This window comes from Lissotriton helveticus, chromosome 1_1 (assembly GCF_964261635.1).
Source record: "Lissotriton helveticus chromosome 1_1, aLisHel1.1, whole genome shotgun sequence".
In the NCBI taxonomy this organism is placed as follows: domain Eukaryota; kingdom Metazoa; phylum Chordata; class Amphibia; order Caudata; family Salamandridae; genus Lissotriton; species Lissotriton helveticus.
This window is the reverse complement of record NC_136057.1, coordinates 1,441,274,998-1,441,296,962: the sequence shown is the minus strand read 5'-3', so window position 1 is coordinate 1,441,296,962 and position 21,965 is coordinate 1,441,274,998. Positions and strand designations below refer to the sequence as shown.

General features: G+C 49.4%; 1 protein-coding gene across 4 annotated transcripts in view; it reads left to right on the top strand.

Annotated features, from left to right (window-relative positions):
- Positions 1-21,965, top strand: part of PODNL1 (podocan like 1) — a 302,248-nt gene that overhangs the window by 165,372 nt on the left and 114,911 nt on the right. For all 4 annotated transcript variants that reach the window (XM_078685604.1, XM_078685610.1, XM_078685601.1 and 1 more), the window contains one exon: positions 19,189-19,253. In XM_078685604.1, the coding sequence (XP_078541730.1) occupies positions 19,189-19,253 (65 nt within the window). The remainder of the gene's footprint in view (positions 1-19,188; positions 19,254-21,965) is intronic.

Here is a 21,965-nt window from a genome sequence, read left to right as displayed (position 1 = left end):
AGTGTATTAGTTATCAGCATTCATGACAAAAATGAGTTCGAAAAGTCTCTATAGTCTACAGGTCGACTACTTTAAATAAATGACAGAAAACAGGCTGTGCCTAGAGCCCTTCTATCTTAGCTGGTGGTCATGCGAGCTGGACTACAAAAAAATGCTTGTGCAAAGTCTGGGAAGGCGTTCAGGAGCCTAAACAAACGCTAGAAGGCAAAAAGGTCCCTGGGTTCTTGTGTCCTTACCTGTCCGTCGGTACCTCCAGGAATGAACCTGAACGGAAGGGGAGGTGCCGACGGACAGGAAGTCAGGCGTATTTATACGTATGCCAATTGGCAATGACGCCAATTAATCATCCTCACTTGCAGTTAGGAGGTGCGGCCGCCAGAAATATATGTGCGTGAAGCGCCTGACGCGAGGAGAATGTCTCAACCTCGCGCATGAGCAAATGGGCAAGAATCAGTGCGGCGAGAACTGGCGCTCAGAGTGCAGCGCTGGCAATTGAGAGCCTGCGCGTTTGACCACTCACTACACTAAGCCTTGCGCATGCGTGCAAAGGAAGGGATCGGCGAGGCAAAGACCAGCGCGCAAAGTACGGCGCTGGCCTATAAACACCAAGGTATATGCGCTGAACCAATCCCCCCGTTAGGCAAACACATGGAATCTGTGTACTGCGCCTGCGCCGAGTAAAAGACAGTTTCTGGTGGAAACTCGGCTTCATGGCTGGAAACCTCCGGTATGAATGAGCGCTGCTTCACTAGTAAAGGAGCTGATGTATTCTGACTTACATAAAGACTGCTGGAGTTGCCATAGAGAGGAGTTATAAAATCAATTAGTATATGTTTAAATCATTAAGCATTTGTTGTGAACATTGTCAAAAATTATCAAAAATTCCCTTGGACAACAAAAAAAGTGTTTTTGATCTTGCCCTTATGTAGAGTATCCTGCTTAAATACCCAAGTAATATGTGCATATTAGTAAACTGGAAGACAGGATTTACCAATACCGGAGTGAGCTATGTGGTTGGGGGTGTGTGTGCCTGGTGGAAGCGTGCACCTGGTGGAGTGTGTGCCTGGTGGAAGCGTGCATTGACGGCTGGTGGAAGCGTGCACTGATGGCTGGTGGTGTGTGTGCCTGGTGGAAGCGTGCACTGACGGCTGGTGGTGTGTGTGCCTGGTGGAAGCGTTCACCTGGTGGAAGCGTGCACTGATGGCTGGTGGTGTGTGTGCCTGGTGTATGTATGTATGTATGTATTGCGACTTATATAGCGCACGTATCACCCGTAGGTATCAAGGCGCTTGCTTAGGGAACCCATCCTGGTATTCCCCTGTGAGATACCCCGGCAGGGTATCCACAAGGTGAAAGCCAGGCATCCCGCCGCGAGGGGCCGTAGTGGAGATTAAGCAAGCTATTGCCCAGAGTTGCAGAGTGTGACCCCGTGAGTTGAGTAGGCACCGGAGCGAGAATTGTTGAGTCCGTGGAATTTTGAGCCCGAGACCTGCCGAGGCGGGGAATTGAACCCTGGTCCACAGCCGATCTCAGCTTCCAGGTCTGCCGCCTCTAACCACTGAGCCACGCTTCTCCACTCTGGTGGAAGCATGCACTGACGGCAGGTGGTGTGTGTGCCTGGTGGAAGCCTGCACTGACGGCTGGTGGTGTGTGTGCCTGGTGGAAGCGTGCACTGATGGCTAGTGGTGTGTATGCCTGGTGGAAGCATGCACTGGTGGCTGGTGGTGTGTGTGCCTGGTGGAATTGTGCACTGACGGCGGGTGGTGTGTGTGCCTGGTGGAAGCACGCTCCTGGTAGAAGCGTGCATGACGGCTGGTGGTATGTGTGCCTGGTGGAAGCGTGCACTGACTGCTGGTGATGTGTGCCTGGTGGAAGCATGCACTGACTGCTGGTGGTGTGTATGCCTGGTGGAAGCATGCACTGACGGCTGGTGGTGTGTGTGCGCCTGGTGGAAGCGTGCACTGACGGCTGGTGGTGTGTGTGCCTGGTGGAAGCGTGCACTGACGGCTGGTGGTGTGTGTGCCTGGTGGAATCGTGCACTGATGGCTGGTGGTGTGTGTGCCTGGTGGAAGCGTGCACTGACATCTGGTGGTGTGTGCCTAGTGGAAGTGTGCACTGACGGCTGGTGGTGTGTGTGCCTGGTGGAAGCGTGCACTGACGGCTGGTGGTGTGTGTACCTGGTGGAAGCGTGCACTGACGGCTGGTGGTGTGTGTACCTGGTGGAAGCGTGCACTGACAGCTGGTAGTGCGTGTGCCTGGTTGAAGCGTGCACTGACTGCTGGTGGTATGTGTGCCTGGTGGAATTGTGCACTGACGGCTGGTGGTTTTTGCCTGGTGAAAGCGTGCACTGAAGGCTGGTGGTGTGTGTGCCCGGTGAAAGCGTGCAATGACGGTTGGTGGTGTGGGTTCCTGGTGGAAGCGTGCACTGACAGCTGGTGGTGTGTGTGCCTGGAGAAAGCGTGCACTGACGACTGATGGTGTGTGTGTCAGGTGGAAGCAGGAGCATGCACCTTGATAGAAGACACAAATGAAACTGACGAAGAGGGAGGGGGAGAAGGGAGGGGGGAGTGCGAGCAGATGGGCATGATTCACAGCTCGAAGACACAAATTAAGCTGACCAGGAGGGAGGGGAAAAAGGGAGGGGGGTAGTGCAAGCAAAGGAGCCTGATTACAGCAATAAAAACACAGATGGCAACTGTGAACGTGCACACGCTCGTGAACGCAAGTTGTAGGCCAGCAAAAGTCTCTGGTGGCACTTTTAAAAGCCACTTACTAAATGTCTCGAAGAGACAGCGGGCGAGACCTAAAAATATGGTGAAGCGGGTTGCTGCCCACCGGAAGAATTTTTGCAAAGGTTGATTTGTCATCTTTCAGTTGCTAATTGTTGTATTTGGGTGTTACATTGGTACTAATTATGGTGAACTCTTTTCTCAGACACTGTTACCAGGTCTAAAAATGACAAATAATGGAGTAGTACTATCACAAAATGTACAGCATTATGTCACATAATTTGGTCCTCCTCTCTCACATAATTCAAGTTGCCCTGTCTATGCCACGCCATTTCACACAATGCCACTCTCCGCCACACAATGGCACTCTACGTCACTCTGCTCTGCGCCACTCTACTCTACATAACTCCACTCTACACCATTCCACTCTGCGTCACTCCTCAGTGCTCTGCGCCACTCTACTCCACTCTACATCAGCCTATGCCCCTCCACTCTATGCACATCCACTCCACACAATGCCACTCTACGGGACTCACCACTCCACTGTACGTGACTCTGATCTATGCCACTCTGTTCTGTGCAACTCTACACTACGCCACTCCATTCTACTCTACACCACTATACTCTATGCCACTCTGCATATACTACTCTGCTGTATACTCCACTACACCTTTCCAATCTACTGTACTCCATGCCACTCTGCTCCAGTCACTCTATTCCACACCACTCTATTTCACTCTACGCCACTCCAGACCACGCCGATCCATGCCACTGTACCCCACTCTATACTACTTTACTCTACGCCACTCTATTCAATGCTACTCCACTCTATGTCACTCCAATCCATTCTATGTCACTGTACTCTACTCTGCTCCATGCATTTCTACCCTACACCACTCCACTCTTTGCCACCTCGCTCAATGCCACTCTACTCTGAGCCACTCCAAATCAGAGGAGAGTGGTGTAGAACAGAGTGGCGTAGTTTGGCATTGTGGAAAGGATTGACGTGGAGTGGAGACACTCCACGCCACTCCATTCCACACAGTGCCATTCTACACCACTCTATTCTATACCGCTCTACGCTATGCCACTCCACACCACTCCCTTGTCCTCTAAGCCACTCTACTCTATGCTACACCACTCTACTGTACTCTACTCCACCCCACTCTACGCCATTCTAGTCTATACCAATCGACTCTACAATGTTGTGTAGTTCCTAATAATACATAGGATCTGCACGTTTAGACAACATAAACTACTGGATTGGTATCCTGTCTGATTTCAGACATCCCCAAAGGATATGAATGCCATGGCAGAAGGAATATAGCACTTGGACGCCCTAGGGATTTAGCAGTTGTATCATCTAAGGACCCAATGGGTACTGATTTAACAACAGGAGTGGTGAGCGCTTTGCCCCTCGCACTAGTTGAGTCGGCCACCAGTGGAACCCCTGATCCACCCTTAGCCACCGCACTAACTTCACCTGAACGATCGGGGACCAGGGCAGGTACCCAATGTCTGAAGGTCCTCTCCTGGAATGTGGCGGGGATAGCAAACAAGGTGAATTCAATTGACTGGGACCTCCTGATACAGGGCAGCGACATCTGCCTCTTTCAGGAGACGTGGGCGAGGGAATCCTTAAGTAGAACGGGCTTTGAGATCTTTGAAATTCCGGCCAAGTGGAGCGGGAAAGGGAGGCCCTCAGGGGGTTTGGCAGTCTGGGTAGCTACTCACATTGGATGCCAGGCGGAAAACATTCCTACGTTCTCGCACGACATTCAGTGTGTGCTGCTTAGATGGCCCGGTGTAATAGCCCTGGCAATTATTAATGTATACTCGCGCCCGGTCCCCCTGGTTGGGGAATCCACAACGCTTGATGATTTAGCGTCCTTCCTGGGTCAACTGTCTGGTGACTACAAGATAGTGATGGGTGGGGATTTTAACTGTCAGTTTGAGCCCCTAGAAGGGCTAAAGGAGGGTGCTCTCACTACGGAGGACGATTTTTGGGGAGTCCCACCATGCTTATCTCCCCAATCTAAAAACTGGTCCCCGCTTGCAATACAGATCATGTCCCTCACCCTTAATTTTGGAATAAGGGCCTGTAACGGGCGTACCCCGTCAGATACCCCATCACGGTGTACATTCAACAGGAAGGACCACGAGTCGAGAATAGATTATATCTTCCTAGACCTCAGTTTGTGGTCCAAAGTCCAGGATTTCTGGGTGGTGCCAAGAACAGACAGTGACCACAACGCTCTTCTTTTGGAAATGCAACATCCTGCACCTGAAGTAGGGTTTCCGACTCCTAATGACAGTGAAGATCCTGGGAACTTGGTTCTCACTACAAATAGGCGTCGGGTAAAATGGGGGAAGCTGCTAAATACTGAAGGTGGCATGGGCAAACTATATGAAATAGCACTCCCAAAGTTTGAAAAAGTGGATGACCTTATAAATCTTCAGAGTCCCGATGAGTATAATAATAGGGGTGGGCGGGCAGCTACGCTCCGTCCACGGAGCATGCGTAGTGCCGTCTGCTACGCATTTTGCGGTGCGGGCGTAGTAGCCGGCACTACGCATGCTCCGTGGACGAGCGTAGCTGGCCCGCCACCCGCCTCCCTCCCGCCCTCAGTAAATACCCCCTTCAATGTTTAAATAAGTTTAAAACCACTTACCTGGTCCGCGCGCGTCCCGGGGCTCCCTCGTCTTTTTCAGTGCGCGTCTTGAACCCTAATGCGCATGCGTGGCCGCCCGCGCATGCGCATTTCTCGCTAGAAATGCGCATGCGCGGGCGGCCACGCATGCGCATTAGGGTTCAAGACGCGGGCACTGAAAGAGACGAGGGAGCCCCGGCATGCGCGCGGACCAGGTAAGTGGTTTTAAACTTATTTAAACATTGAAGGGGGTATTTACTGAGGGCGGGAGGGAGGCGGGTGGTGCGTAGTGGGGCTACGCGAAGTGCGCAGGTGGGCGTAGTTTCTCGCCCACTTTGCGTAGCTTCGCGAAGCCCCACTACGCTCACTACGCCCAGGGTTATATAATAAGCAACTAGCGCAAATTCATGCGGAACTAGTAAGTGGTCTCGCTGAGGTCTTCTACCCATTGGTACCATCACGACGGAAAAAGACCGAACCCCTACCTGGTATAATAGCAGCTGTAAGAAGATTAAGTCGGACTTAGTTGCTGCTATAAAAACAGGATCCAATAAGGGCAGGGTGCAAGAACTAAGAAGGGATTACAAAACGGCACTGAAAACCGCCAGGGCCGAGTGGGACTGGGACCGCTGGCATGATCTATCTGACACCCTAGATGCCAAAGACTCTAGGAAATTCTGGGCCCTGGTGAACACGGGAACAGGGGAACTTAAATCTGCAGTGGAGCCTAACATTGCCCCCGCTGTCTGGGAGGCTCACTTCGGGGGACTCTATCGGGACATTACCCTGCCATCTGGCGATCTAGAGCCCGAGGCCCCTGCTTCTTTGGAAGCAGTCTTGGAATTCACCCTTGGTGAGGTGGCGAGTGCTATTGAGAGGTTGGCGGTGGGGAAGGCCCCTGGTTTAGACAAACTACCTGGGGATCTCTTTAGACACCATCCTGAGATCTGGGGCCCGTACCTCGTCATCCTCTTTAATGCCATACTGGGAGGGATGGCGATCCCCTGCTCTTGGCTGGGGGCAGAGATTGTACCTATATATAAGAAGGGCTCTCCTCTGCTCCCAGCCAATTACAGGCCGATCAGCCTTATAGATGTCCCCCAAAAGCTATTCGCTCGCCTCATCTTGAACCACCTCCTAGATTGGGTCGAGGCAAATGACATTCTGAGCCCCCTTCAGGCCGGCTTCAGGAAAAACACGTCCACCATGGATCAGATCTTCCGCCTCGTCCTCCTTTACTGGAAGACAGTGAGGATAGAGGGAGGAAGGCTGTACATGGTATTCGTGGACCTGAAGTCAGCCTTTGACCTGGTCCCTCGCAAGAAACTGTGGGAGGTCCTATTAAAGCTGGGGGTACCTGCTCAGATTCTAAATATCATAATTAGGTTACACGACAATAATTATGCGAAGGTTAGGTGTGGGAGGGATGGTAGCCTCTCACCTAGTTTCCCTGTCCGCAGAGGGGTGAGGCAGGGTTGCGTTTTGGCGCCGACCCTGTTTTGCCTCTTTATTAATAATGTTATATCCCATTTGGAAGATGTTAAAGATAATGATGCTCCACGTCTGGCAGGCAGGAGGGTGCCGGCAATTATGTTTGCCGACGACACCCTCCTGCTTTCTAAGTCCCCGATGGGAATCCAGAGGATTCTGGATGGATTTGGTCTTTTCTGTAAACAACATGGTCTAGAGATCAATACAGAGAAGACCAAATTCATGATATTCAATCCACCAAAAAAAGCCAGACCTAATCCCATCTTGGGTACCGCCAGCCTTGAGAGGGTAAAAACCTTTTTGTATCTGGGAGTAACATTACAGGAAAACTTATCATGGGACCCCCAGATAGTGAGATCATGTCTAAAATTATCCCAGCTGTCGGGCGCGATTCTGAAGGTGGTTAACACCTCTTCCTACAAGTCCATTAGCCCGGCGCTTGAAATGTACCAAACCCAGGCCAAGGCAGCTGCAACATACGGGAGCGAACTATGGGGGCACAGAGCAGGCCAAGAACTAGCTAGAGTGGAAAATAGCTTTCTAAGACGACTCCTGGCCTTACCACGAGGCTCACCACTCTTGCCTCTGAGACTTGACATGGGTCTCCCTTCCATTGCAGAGGAGCTAGAGTCTAAGCCGGTGAGGTTCTGGCATAGACTTTGGTCCACTAGTGAACTCACTCATTACAAGCAGGACCTAATCCACGTCATGAACCTGAATGTAGGCGATAAAATCCCCTGGCTAGCTTTTGTGAAAAAAGAACTATACTCCATGAGCTTATCGGAGTTATGGATGGACCCTGAACATGGTTGTAGAAGGGTTCCTCGCAAAAGATTGATCCAAATTTGTAAAGATCATAGACTAGCACTCCTGCTGAATGCACAAAATAGCGGCACCCTTACAAACCGATTCCTGGAATCCAAAAATTCGTATGCTTTTGAACCTTTTATGGATTTTGTCTATCCCACTTTTGCAAGGAAACTGTACGCACAATGGAGGCTCGGCACTTTGCCCATAAGATCATTCACTTCTAAATGGTCAACGAGCAACGATAAAATATGTCCAAGCTGTAATATTCACGAGGAGGATGAATTCCATATCATGTTTGTCTGCCTTGCGTATACCAAAGCTAGGAAATATTGGCTAGCGCCTCTTTGTAGAAACTTGGGGTTTAGCAACTACTTACAAGCACATAGAGTAATGAAAACCAATACCCTTGCTCCTATTGTGTTTGCAGTAGCCAAATTCCTCATGGCAGTTTGGCTGGTAAGGAAGAAGAAAATCCTCTAAATGTGCGAACATTGTTATGATCTGGTTTCCCTTCTGTATTAATTTAGCGAGTTGAGAAAATAGTGGTGTTTCATCTTATCTATTTATTGTATTAACTGGAAAAAAAGAAGAAACTGTATGAATTGTATTTTAAAGTAAATTGTGTGTGTTTTATCTGTATCTTTTATGGTCTTAATGACCGAAATAAAGAATTTTTGGATTTGGATATGTTAGCCTTTAGACCCGCTAGCGCACAGTGCCACTATAAGCCCCCTAACCTTACCAACGAGCGAATAGTTTATGGCAACTATCGAACATGACAACCCTTGATACTTCAGGAATCGTGGAAACAGTACAGTACTTTTTGTTCAGTCACTTGTGCTCACTTCTCAGAGAGATATACAGAATAAACGATGGGGACGATTTCAATAAACAATGTTTGAACCACTGTCATTCTAGTATAAAATACGTGTACTGTGACAACCATTAGACAGAAACAGATCTATATGATTGCAAGAGCCGACAGAGTAAATAAAAGGTAGAATCTACCATGGTGCTAAAACAGTGAATATATGCAGGCATGTAGATACATAGTAATAATAAAGCATACTCCTAAGATGCGAACCCTAGCTAAGTGTACCTAAGTGTACCTAGCATGTACGTAGGTGTGAAGCCAAGAATACCCCTAGGAAAGTGCCAACCCCATTACCTGATGGGAAAGAACGAATGACCCCGTCTTGGTCTCGAGTTGGACAACCTGTAAGGGATGTCAGACCACTGCGTGCTGGTGTTTCTGCGTGTAGGGACTCCAGTATCTCGTGTCAGCATGGAAGCTTCTCTTCTGGGTTGCCCAGTGAAGATGTGGTGCTTATATACCCAAAAGATACCCTCAGGGGTTCTACCTAGATGTGTGATGATACTGTGGGCCTGTCGTCCTAGAATGACAACAGCGGTGACTTTTGTACAGAGGAGAAGCTTCCATCTACTCAGTGCCAATCTATGGCACTCCACACCATTCTATGTCAGTCTAAGCCCCACCACGCCGCTCCATACTACTCCACTGCACACAGTGAATCTCTATTGCCATCTATACCACTGCACTATACATCACTGTACTCTACACGACTCTATGCCACTCCATTCTAGTCTACACCACTCTCCTCTATGCCACTTTACAATATGGTACTCTGCTGTAAGCCACTCCATACCTCTCTGTGTCGCTCTACTTCACACCATTCTACTCCAAGCCACTCTACTGTATGCCACTCTGTATTATGCTACTCTGTTGTACGCTACTCCACTCTATGCCTCTCCATTCCACTCAGTGCCACTCTACTTTACTCCACCGTATGCCACTCTGCATTATCCACCTCTGCTGTACGCCACTCTACTCTATGCCACACCATTCCACTCTACGCCACTCTGAGTCCACTCTACTCTTTGCCACTGTTCTCTACGCCACTCTTTTCCCTGCCACTCCACTCTTTTCTACGCAAATACACTCTGCACCACACCAATGTACACCACTATGCTCCTCTCCATCCCACTAATGGCACTCTACGTCACTCCACTCTACATCACTCAACGCCACTCTACTCTATGCCACTCAATTTCACATAATGCCACTCGACTCCATTCCACATAGTGCCACTCTATTCTTCTCTACTGATGCCACTTTACTCTACACCACTCCACGCTACACCACTCCGCACCGCGCCATTCCACTCTACGTGACCCCACACCAATCTACTTAACACCTCTTAACTCTACTCTATTCCACCCCACTCTATGCCACTCTACTCCAAACCACTCCATGCCACTCTACTCTATACTACTCTACGCCATTCCATTCCACACAATGCCAGTCATCATCATTACTCTGTCACTCTATTCCACACAATGGCACGCTACACCTCTCTACTCTATACCACTCTACTCTACTCCACTCTACGCTATGCCACACGACTCAACCCCACTCCACGCCACTCTACTCCTTGCCACCCAACTCTATGCCACTCTACACCACTCTGTGCCACTCTACTTTACACCAGTGTGCCCTGTACCACTCTACGGCATTCCACGCCACACAATACAACTCAACAGCACTCTATGCAGGGGCTGTGCCTTCCATAGGACCTTGGGGCATTGCCCCACTCATATTTTGGCCCTCTGGACCCTCATTTAAAGGTGTATATTTCACTGTAAGTAGGCAAAACTACTAAACATGTTAAAGTCCTTCAGCCACGGCAGCATGTATCGAGTGCCTGAAGCTGAGGCAGGTCCTGGAGAAGCTAGTGCAGGTCTGAGGTGGTGGGGCTTATATTGACAGACACCCGTAGTATTCGTAGGAGCAGCGCTTGGACTGGCTTAGAGACGTGGTGGTTACTAAGGGCCTCCATGCACTGTGTACACGTGGGGCAGGAGGCTGTCTATCTTTACCCCGTTTTCGTGCAGTGCGATACAAAAGACAGTCCTAGGTAACTACTACGGTCCTACAGCACGCTTTTGAAAAGAGCTGAGCTGCCTTCTACAGGTAAGTAAGTAAGTTTAATAATTAGTGAGTTCATCGTTGGTGACTGTGGAAAATAAATACACAGTATATATGTCACAACAGAGTTCGAATAACCCACCATGCTGCTTGCCTACTGGTATTTGTGCCAGTCCTGTGGTGGTGCTTTTAAATTAAATTGACGATCCTTGTGTTCTGCTTTACCGTACATGGTGGGTTGAATATGGAATCACTGCCAAAGTAGACAATCACGTATCAGGTGTGCTATTCTTGTTAAAGTTAGCAGTAACCCAGCAACTCGCATATTAATGAAACTTCTGTGAGATGTGCATTTTTAACCAACGAAGCTATTTGTCAATACTTTGTCGTATATTGTGGGCTTGGCCACGGCACAGCAGGTCGCCCGACATTATGTGGGAAGGACTACTACGCCTTGGCCGTGCCTGCATTGCACAGGGAACATGGAGGTCCCATTAGTGTATCTTGCTAACTTACTTGACAGCTACACCACTCTTGCTCATTTTAAAGGGGCTACTCAATGCTTGTTTTTTCTTACAAATGTTATCACGTCATGATATGACCAGCGAACGTTCTTCTTCACTGTAAACTGTTAAATCAGATAAAACAGTAATCAGTGTTGGAACAGTCTTGGGTGATTGCATGTTACCTAGCCACTGTGCCTGCCGTCCATTTTGTCCACATTGACTCTGATAGAGCTGTGTAGAAGTAAAGTTCTACTTGAGGGTAAAAGGCTTTATCTCTGTTATGCACAATGTGTCAGAATATACTTATAACATTTGTAAAATTGCTCTATGTTATCAGAGTTGCAAAAACTATTGCATGAACTCAGCAGGTCATGATGACTTTGCTGGGCGACTACTTCCTAAACAACAGCGGCATCATTTGCAATGTTTGTAAATGATGCAGCTGGTTTTGATGATGTAGTAGATTAGGAAGGGGAGCTAATGGAGTTCCATCAGGATGTGGGTGATGTGATCACATTCCTTCATCCCTTGAATGAGACGTACAGTACTTTGTAGGGTATCCTACTGCCTTGTAATATTTATTATTTGCTGTGTCATAGTGGCCAGTGTAACAAATCACAATAACTTGTTTCTTCAGTAGATTTAATTTGTAAAGGTATATCAATAAATAAAGGCATCTGTGAGGTACTCAGTATTGTTATCTCAAAGTCTGTTATGAAGTTCTGTGGTTATATTGAATAAACAGCTGCCTATGTCATTATCATATAAAATCTCTATTGATGTCATAACTACACTTTCACAATTGCTTTATTAACCTTCTTGTTTCTCAAATTTTCTTGAAAGTGCACCATTTGCCCACTCTTTTTTCAATTTTTTTTGGGGGTGCCCACCCCCTCCCTTGTGCCACCCTTAGGGCGGTCAGGCACGCTCGCACGCCAATGGGCACTTATCCCAGGCATTTATACCGCATCACTTTCAAATGTCACCAGCCGCCACTGACTCTATGCCACTCCACTGTACATCAGTCTATTCTACGCCACTCTACACTACCTCATCTACTCTACTGTAGACTACTCTACTGTACGTCACTCTATGCCACTCTGCTCCAAACTTCCCTATTACAAGCCACTCTACTCCACTCTATTCTATGCCTTTCTGCATTATGCCACTCCACTCTATGCTGCTCTACTCTATGCCGCTCTATGCAATGTCACACCACTTTACTCCACTTCAATCCACGTCACTCTACTCCATGCCACCCCACTCTATGCCAACATGCACTACTCTACTCTACGTCACTGTATGCCACTCCATTCTATTGCACTCTATACCAATCTGCTCTACGCCACTCTACGGCAATCCACTCCATTCTGCGCCAGTATGTGCCTCTCCACTCTCAGCCCCTCCTTGCTCACTCCACTCAATGCACCTCTATGCCTCTCTATGCCACTCTCCTCCACATCACTCTACTCCAAGCTACTCTACGACACTCTGCATTATGCTTATCTGCTGTACGCCACTCTATGCCATGCCATTCCACTCTATGCCACTGCATGCCACTCAACTCCACTCCACTGTATGTCACTCTACTCTACACCACACCACTCCTTTCTATACCACTTTGCTCTATTCTATTCTACTCTATGCCACTCCATTGTATACTACTCTAGTCCACTCCCCTCTGTGTCACTCTACTCCACTCTACACCATTCTACTCTATGCAACTTCATCCCACATTGTGCCACTCTACTCCATGTCACTCAAGGCCAATCTACGCTGCTCTGCTCTATGCCACTCTATTCTACACCACTCCACTCTACTCTACCCCACTTTATGCCACTCCATGCCACTTTACTCAATTCCACCCCAACCTACTCTAAACGACTCCAGTCTACGCCTGTCACTTTACCCCACTCTGCTCTACGCCACTCTTTTCCACATAATTACACTCTATGCCACTTCACGCCACTCTACTCTACACAACTCTATAACACTTAACTTTAAACTACTAGACTCTATGCCTCTCCACTTTTCTCTACGCCACTCTACTTCACTCCACCCCACTCTATGCCACTCTAATCTATGCGATTCCATTCTGTACCAATCTACTTTATGCTGGTCTACTCCCCTCCACTTTATGCTACTCTACACAGTGCCCCTATAAGACATTCTGCGCCACTCCACTGAATGTCACTCAACTCTATGCCACTCCAGTGTACACTACATTACTCCACTCCACCCCACTCTATGCCTCTCTACGCCACCCCACTTCCTCACCCTTCAACATCACTCTACTCTATGCCACTATACTCTGTGCTACTCCATTCCACATAATTCCACTCTACACCACTCTACTCTACACAATCCCACTTTATGCCATTCTACTCTATGTCCTTCTACTCTACTCCACTCTATTCTACACCACTCCATTCTATGCCACTCCACTCGGCTGTACTCCACACCACTTTATGCCACTCCATACCACTCTACTACACACCACTCTATTCTAAGCTATTCCACAACACTCCATTTTACTCTGTGCCACTCCATTTCACACAATGTGACTCCATGTCATACTGTTCCACATAATGGCCCAACAAGCTTCCCTGGGCCACTAAACTCTATGGAGCTCTACACTATGGCACACCCCGCTATGCCATACCACTCCATGCCACTCTACGCCACTCTACGTCACTCTTCTCTACGTCACTTTATGCCTTAGCAGTGTATACCACTTTTGCTCTGCACCACTCTACTCTCCGCCATTCTATGGCACTCCACTCAATTTTACGCCAGTCTATGCCCCTCCGCTCCACACAATGCAACTCTATGGCACTGTTCATCACTCCATTTTACACCATGCTACATTACCCCACTCTACTGTGCACCACTCAATGCTACTCCACTCTACTATACACCTCTCTACTGCACACCACCCTACTCCAAGCCACTATACTCCGCTCTACGCCTCTGCATTATGCTACTCTGCAGTACGCCACTCCACTCTATGGCATTCCATTCAACTCTATGTAACTCCACGCCACTCTACTCCACTCCACTATATGCCACTCTACTCTGTGACTCCTTTCTTTGCCCCTCCACTCTACTCTTCGATGCTCTTTTCTTTGCCACAGTACTCTACTCCGGTCAACCCCACTCCTTATCTCTATACTTTATGCCACTCCAGTCTACACCACTCCACTCTACTCTATGCCACTCCATTCCACACAATGTCACTCTGATCTACGCCACTCCATGCCGCTCCACTCTATGCCACTCTACACCACTCCACTCTGCACCACTTTATGACACTCCACGCAACTCTACTCCACTACCCTCTATGCCACTATAATTAAGCCACACCACTCCACTGTACTCCACTGTACTCCATGCCACTCTACTGTATGCCACTTCATTCCAGACACAATGCTACTCTACGCCACTCTACTCTGTACAACTTTATTCGACACATGGCCACTCTACTTCACACGACTTTACACTACTCCACTCTGTGCCACTCCACTCTAAGCACTCTACTCCACTCCGCTGTACGCCACTCTCTCCTACTTTTTGCTAATCCACTCTACGCCACTGTAGTCTATGTCCCTCCACTCCGTGCCACTCCACACAACGCCACTATACAACATTCTACGCCAATGCACTGTCTGTCACTCTACTCTCGGCCATTCTATGTCACTCTACTCTATGCCACTACACTCAACGCCACTTTACTCCACCACACTGTATGCCACTCTACTCTATGTCACTCTACAACACTCTGTCACTCCGCTCTAAACCAATCAACTCTACACCACTCTTCTCAACTCTATGCTACTCCAACCAAACACAATGTCACGCTACAACACTCTACACCACTCCACTGTACTTCACTCTACTCTATGCCACTCTACTCTATTCTCACATAGACAATTCCTATTGCTTTCAGTTTTAATCCATGTTAAGTCCACAGGGTAGGCTAGACTGAAGAGGAGTACATTATAAAATACCCAATGTTGTGTGCTAGGACTAACCACCTTCCCTGGTCTTTAAATCTACTGCTCCTCCCGAAACATATGCCACCAGAAAAATACCACTAATATCTAATCCTTTATTCTTTCCTGCACTGGTCCCATGCCAGAGGCATCTGGTGTTTGGTAGGAGGTGAATAGGGAAACCAATACGCAAGGTAATTGAGTTATTTGGCCTGCACCACAGAGTTGGTAAAGTTGGAATATGTGACTAGAACCCACATGATATACCCTCATTTAGAGTTTGTCGTATGGGATACCCCGTCATATCCCGTATTCTATATTACAAGTGCATTATAACCTATGCAGTACAGTGGATGGGATTGCCACCACATTTTGATTGAGTATCCCACCTTTCAAATTCTAACAAAGGCCATTAGTGTTGTGGTACAATATTTAACTCCTAGACTAAGGGGCTTATTTATGCTTTGGTGAACAGTACTCAGTCCCGCCAGGTCAGAGGAGGAATGTACTCTGTTGAGCGGAGCATATCCCACTGCTAACGCTATGGCGGCTCCTCTGAAAGCACTAACGTTCTGCTGAGCAGAAACCATGTTCAATGTACCCGCACAGTAAACATTTTTAGGTCTCGCCTGTCGATGCGCATGCGCATCGAGCAAGCGAGACTATAGGGGCTCATCCAGACTTTATCTAACTTGCAAGGAATCGTGGCGATTCCTTGCAGTGCCCGTGACTTTTAAGCTCAATGCGCATGTGCATTGAGCTTAAAAGCGCGTGCACAGCCGCCCGCATTCCTCCGACACCTTTGAAGTGAAGCTTAGCTTCACTTCAAAGGCCCGGCTTGTTCACACCCACATGCCGCTCTGCCCCGCTCCGCCCCCTCCCCTGAGTCATCCTGCCTGCCCCTTCCCGCCGTGTCGCATTTCTCCTCCCCCCTCCCCTCTCTTCCCTCCGTCTTGTTCTTCTTGCTCACTTGTCACTCTTTGCCCCTTACTTCTATCCCTTCCTTTCGATTCCCTCTCTGAACCTCCTTCTATGCCCATCTCCTGTTCCTTTCTTTTCTCCAACATTTGCCACGTCTGCTTTCCTCGTCTCCCCACACGTTTGCCTCCCTTTACCTCTGTTTCCTTAGCTCCTCGTTTCTCCCGCCTACTCTCACATCTTTCTCTTTTCTTTCTACCCTCTCGCCCCCACTTCTCTTCGTGCTCATCTGTTCTCCACACATTTCTCTCACTTAATTCTTCCTGCCTCAACTCTCCGCCTCCCGCCCCCTCCCCCTAGTTTTTTATTTTTTAATTAATTTCCTGCTGAAAGCCTGACGAGCGGTACATTTCCCGTCCCTTGAGCCGTCAGACCTCGATGTGCCGCCAATCATCTACTTAGCATCTGCATCGTTAGAAGTCATCCTGGCCACTTGCAAGCACCCTGGCAGCCTGCTCTGGCGTGGGGGAGGGGCGCCTGCTCTCATAGGAAAGCTGGCAAACAACCCAAGTGTAACTAGCGATAGCAGGAGCCAATTAAGATCAAAGCTGATATATGCAGCAATAAGCCTTCATCCCTTTAATATTCAACATTCTTTTTCACTTTGACACAGATCAAGAGGTGTTAATGCATATTCTTTCAAATGAGTCGAGCAGTGCTTTAAAGTGACAAAACTGTTATTTGTTCTTTCACAATCAATTAGTATCATGGTTCAGCCTACTCTGAATTGCTCTACAGCTGGGGTGAAACATGCATCCTTGTCGCTGCAGTGCCACAGTCTATTCGAGGCTATGTTCTGCTGCAGAATAGCTCGAAGGGGCCTATAAACAATAGACCGAGCACACCCTTGGAGGAGCACGCGGGGGTGCAGACATTTTGTTCAGTTCATAAACGATCTGACAGATGCTTGCAGGTATGCAGTCATTTTTAGCAGGAGTAAAACAATTAAAAATGTGCTTCGGGGTTTGAGGCGCTCCCATTTGCATCTGACAAAATGCATTTCTCCAAGCAGACAAAATGTCCTAATGTTAACACGTTCCGAACTGTGAATTCATTATTGAACAAGCAGGCTCTGAGCAGCAGATGCGAATGTAACGCTAGCCAATTCGAAGTAACAACACATCTTGTGACGATGGTGTGTTCGTGTGGAAAAGCACCCACGAGAACTCGTTATCCCTGCTATATAAAGAGGTCAGTTAGCAGTGATTGACTCTTTTCCAGGGTACTGGGTACTCGGCTATGTCACTGTATTCTTTTCTGTTGCACCTCTGTTGCAGTGGTGGACTGGGAGGAAACAGCAGCCTAGGAAATGTGTTTTTATCAGACCTATTGCATACCCAGAGAATGTAGGGAACGAGTCTGCCATCTACAGGCACCCTCACAACCCTCTCACCCTCACTCACTCTCACAACCCTCTCACCCTCACTCACTCTCACCCCCTCACTCACCTCACTCACTCTCACCCCTCACTCACCCCCTCACCTTCACTCACCCCCTCACTCACCCCCTCACCCCCTCACTCACCCCCCTCACCCCCTCACCCCCTCACTCACCCCCTCACCCTCACTCACCCTCTCACCCACCCTCTCACCCACCCTCTCACCCACCCCCTCACACCCCCTCACTCTCACACCCCCTCGCTCTCACACCCCCTCACTCTCACTCCCCCTCACTCTCACTCCCCCTCACTTTCACTCCCCCTCACTCTCACTCCCCCTCACCCTCACTCCCCCTCACCCTCACCCCCCTCACCCACACACCCCCTCACCCTCACACCCCTCACCCTCACACCCCCTCACCCTCACACACCCTCCCCCTCCCACCCCCTCACCCACACACCCCCTCACCCACACACCTCCTCACCCACACACCCCCTCACCCACACACCCCCTCACCCTCACACCCCCTCACCCACACACCCCCTCACTCACACCCCCTCACCCTCACACCCTCACACCCCCTCACCCTCACACCCCCACACCCCCTCAGACCCCCTCACCCTCACACCCCCTCACCCTCACACCCCCTCACACACCCTCACACACCCTCACACACCCTCACACACCCTCACCCTCCCTCACCCCTGCACGCCTCTCACCCCTGCACGCCTCTCACCCCTGCACGCCTCTCACCCCTGCACGCCTCACACTGCTGCACGCCTCACACTGCTGCACGCCTCACACTGCTGCATGCCTCACACTGCTGCACGCCTCACACTGCTGCACCCCGCACACTGCTGCACGCCGCACAACACCACCATATCACTCTGGGACGGCGCCACATCACTCTGGGACGGCACATCCACCGCCACCACCACATCCACCGCCACATCCACCACATCCACCACCACTACATCCACCACCCCATCCACCACCACCACCCCACACACAGCACGTTCCCATCTAATTGTGTGTATACAGTACAACATATTATATCCTATGTCTTCATTAACAATATAGTGTATCTGTACTGAATATATATCCAGCATTTCAGACTGCATTTCAGAGCTTTTAAAAATGTTTATGGCTTTTTTTTTTTGAAATTCTTTAGCATTGGCTACAGGAAACAAAAATGCTAAAGATTTACAAAAAAAACCCATAAACAATTCTAAAAGCACTAACTCTAATGCTGCGAGACCTATTGCATTTTCAATGCTTGTTGTTTATTAGTAACCTGCTCCCAAAGCAGGAGTTTATTCTTGAAAAGAAAAAAATGAATGGGCCTTTTTTTGGGGGGATCATTGATTCTACTTCCTTTTTGGGACCACCAGGCTTTCCGCTGGTGGTCCTATATAGGAACAATAAGATATCCGAACACCCGCTCTCAATAGGGCAGATGGTCTGATGTCCATGTAAGGACTGCCCAATGTCTGTTGGGCAAAGGTTTCTGCTAGAAGGGCCAACAGATGGAGCCTCTGATGTCAGAAACATGGCGGTTCCACCAACTCTAAACAGAGCAACAAACCACAAGTTTAAGGGACTGGGTACTTTAACACATTTGTGGCTGAGTCATCTGCCCGCCAAATTCTAAACATGCCCCAAAATCTGCTTCTTTGTCTAATTGTCCTGTCTCCTCCACCCTCAGGTCTCCCAAACGAAGAGTTCCAGTTGCTTGAGAACTTGCAGTATATTTATTTGGCCAATAATAAGGTATGTAAGCAAATCCCCCAGCTGTACTTGTCGGCGCTCAAAGGTTGAAGGTGTACATGCAGAAAGACAGCCCAGACCAGACCCAAACTGCACCCAAGGATGTGCAGTCAGACGCCCAGGAACAGGTTTCAGTAGCACATGTGGGTGCTCAGCCAGTTTGAACACCCAGATGCTTAAGACCAGCCTCAGTTGCACCCATGGGTGGCCTCAGACTTTACAACCAAGCACCCAGGGATGGGTCGCAGCTGCACCGATGGGGCACAGATTATGCACAGCAGACACCAAGACCATGCCCAAGCTACACCCATCAGTGCGCACTGTGTGTGGAGCCCGGCACCCACAATGAAGTCCAAACTGCACCTAGGGCACTTTGAGTGTGTACAGCCAAGCATAGAGTGTGTACAGCCAAGCATCTAGGACCCAACCGAAGGTGCACCCATGAGCGTAAAGTGCAGGTACAGCTAGACACCCAGAACAAGCTCCAAGCTGCACCCATAGGTGCTCACGGTGTATACAGACAGTAGTAGGGTTGCCACCTGGCTGTTTTTCTGCCGGCACCACCGGTATTTTAGTGTACCGGCCAGTACAAATATGAGAAAATCGAAAAGCCTGTATTTTTAGCCCTTATCTCTACATACTTAAAATAGCAAACATAAATAGAAAACACTTTTAAATGTGTTCTAGCGCTGCGTTAACTCTCCATGACTAATAATTAAAGTAAACACAGGTAGTAAAGTCATGTTACAAATACATTCGATGTTTCTTTTAAATTTTCTTTTTCACTTTACACAACATAAACAAGAACACCCAATTGGCATCATTACAGTGTATGTATACAGATCGACGACCTCATTATCGGCACTTAGGACTGTAGGCAGCCTCCAGGGAGGAAAGGACTCATGGGGAAGAAACACAATAACAGACGTGTAAAACATCGTGGGGAAGTAGCCAATCCCGGCACATCTGTAGGTGGTGAATATCCCTAGTGGCCACCCCCTCCCTCACCATCAGACCCCGACCCAACTGGTGTACTCAACCCACCACCCTCACTGTCAGACTCGTCATGGGAGGAAAGCTCCCCTTCTGCTAGCCCTGACGCACACATGACTCGCCAGACGAGTAAGTCGTCCTGCAGTTTCTCGTCCCTCCGAACGAGTTGCATGTGAGTTTCCTCAGCCAGGGACCACTCCCGGACATCCCTAAGTAAAATGGGCACCTCCAGAGCCTTCTGCCCCATCCAAGTAATCGCCACTCTGCGTCTGGCGAGCACCAACATTAAATGTAAGAGTTCATATGAGAGCTTCCTTTTCTTGGGTCTGGGGACTAACGCCAGCAGACAATGCAGGGGGTCCATCGCTATCCGAAGGCCTGTAGATATGACTTTGTGTTCCACCACCCCCACCCAATAACACCAGACCGAAGGACAGTCCCAGGCTACGTGTAGGAAGCCTGCTCCCTCTGCGCTACATCTAGGGCATCCGTCTCCCCTATCCCCAGAGATACGCCTCAGGGAAACTGGGGTTAGGTAGGTGCGGTGTAAAAAATTAAAGTTTAAACCGTGCATTGCACAAGACCTTGCGCATGAGGGAGCCTATGCGCTTCCACTGCCCCAGTTTCAGTGTAGTGCCGAGATCTGCCTCCCAGGCCGCCCGGAACGGTGGCACTAGGGGGGGGAATCCTGTTTCTGGCCTTATACAGAAGAGAGATCAGTTCGCGCCCCTTGCCGCAGGAAAGAAGGATGTCCAAGGTGTGAGTCAGTGGTGCTGCGTCCGGGTACTGGGGCCAGGTAACCTTCACTACATCCTGGAGTCCCCGATAGTGCAATCATTGTCCCCTCCCCAGGCCGAAGGCCTCTCCCGCCTGCTCATAAGTTAGGAAGGACTCGTTGGGGTAAAGGTCAGCCAGAACCTCGCAACCACCCTCCCGCCAGGAGTGAAAAGACATGTATTTCTCCATGTCAATGAAGGGGGCCAGTATCCAGACCGGGAGCTCCCTATGGAAGGGTGCCCGCCGTAAGACCCTCTCAACAAACCGCTGCCAAGTGCCAGCCGCATGACGCACAACATAAGGAAGAGTCACATTCGCCCCCCCCTGCCCTGCATTATGGCAACCTGTAGCAGTGGACGTCCGCCCTACCCGCAAGGAGGTGCATCTCCCAGTTGTCCACGTCCGTAACCCAACCGGCCGAATGCTGCAACTGTGCCACATAGTAATATAAGTCGAAGCGTGGCGCTTTCAGACCCCCCTCCTCGTAACTGCGGACAACAGTGTGGAGGGCTACCTTACTGCGCCGACCCGCCCAGAGCAGAGACGTGAGCAGCATATTGAGAGTGCGGAAAACTCATGAGGGGAGAGGACACAGTGAGTTCTGGAGGACATATAACGTCCGAGAAAGCATCACCATCTTGGCGACAGCCAGCCGTCCCATCAGAGAGAGTGGAAAGAATTCCAAAAGCACACCGACTGCTGTAAGGACGTGAGTATGCGATCCACATTCCGGGCCAGCAGCTGCGAATCTGTCGGGTCCACTTGTATTCCAAGATAGCGGAACCCCTCTCGTTCCCATCACAGCCCGATGTCTGGTAAGTCTCCCAAGGGCACCGAGTCAAGGCCCGCAAGCGGAAAAATCAAAGAATTACTGCGGTTAAGTTGCAACCCCGACGCCTCGCCAAACTGATCTAAGTGGTGCCGTAGTATCGGCAGTGCCTCCCT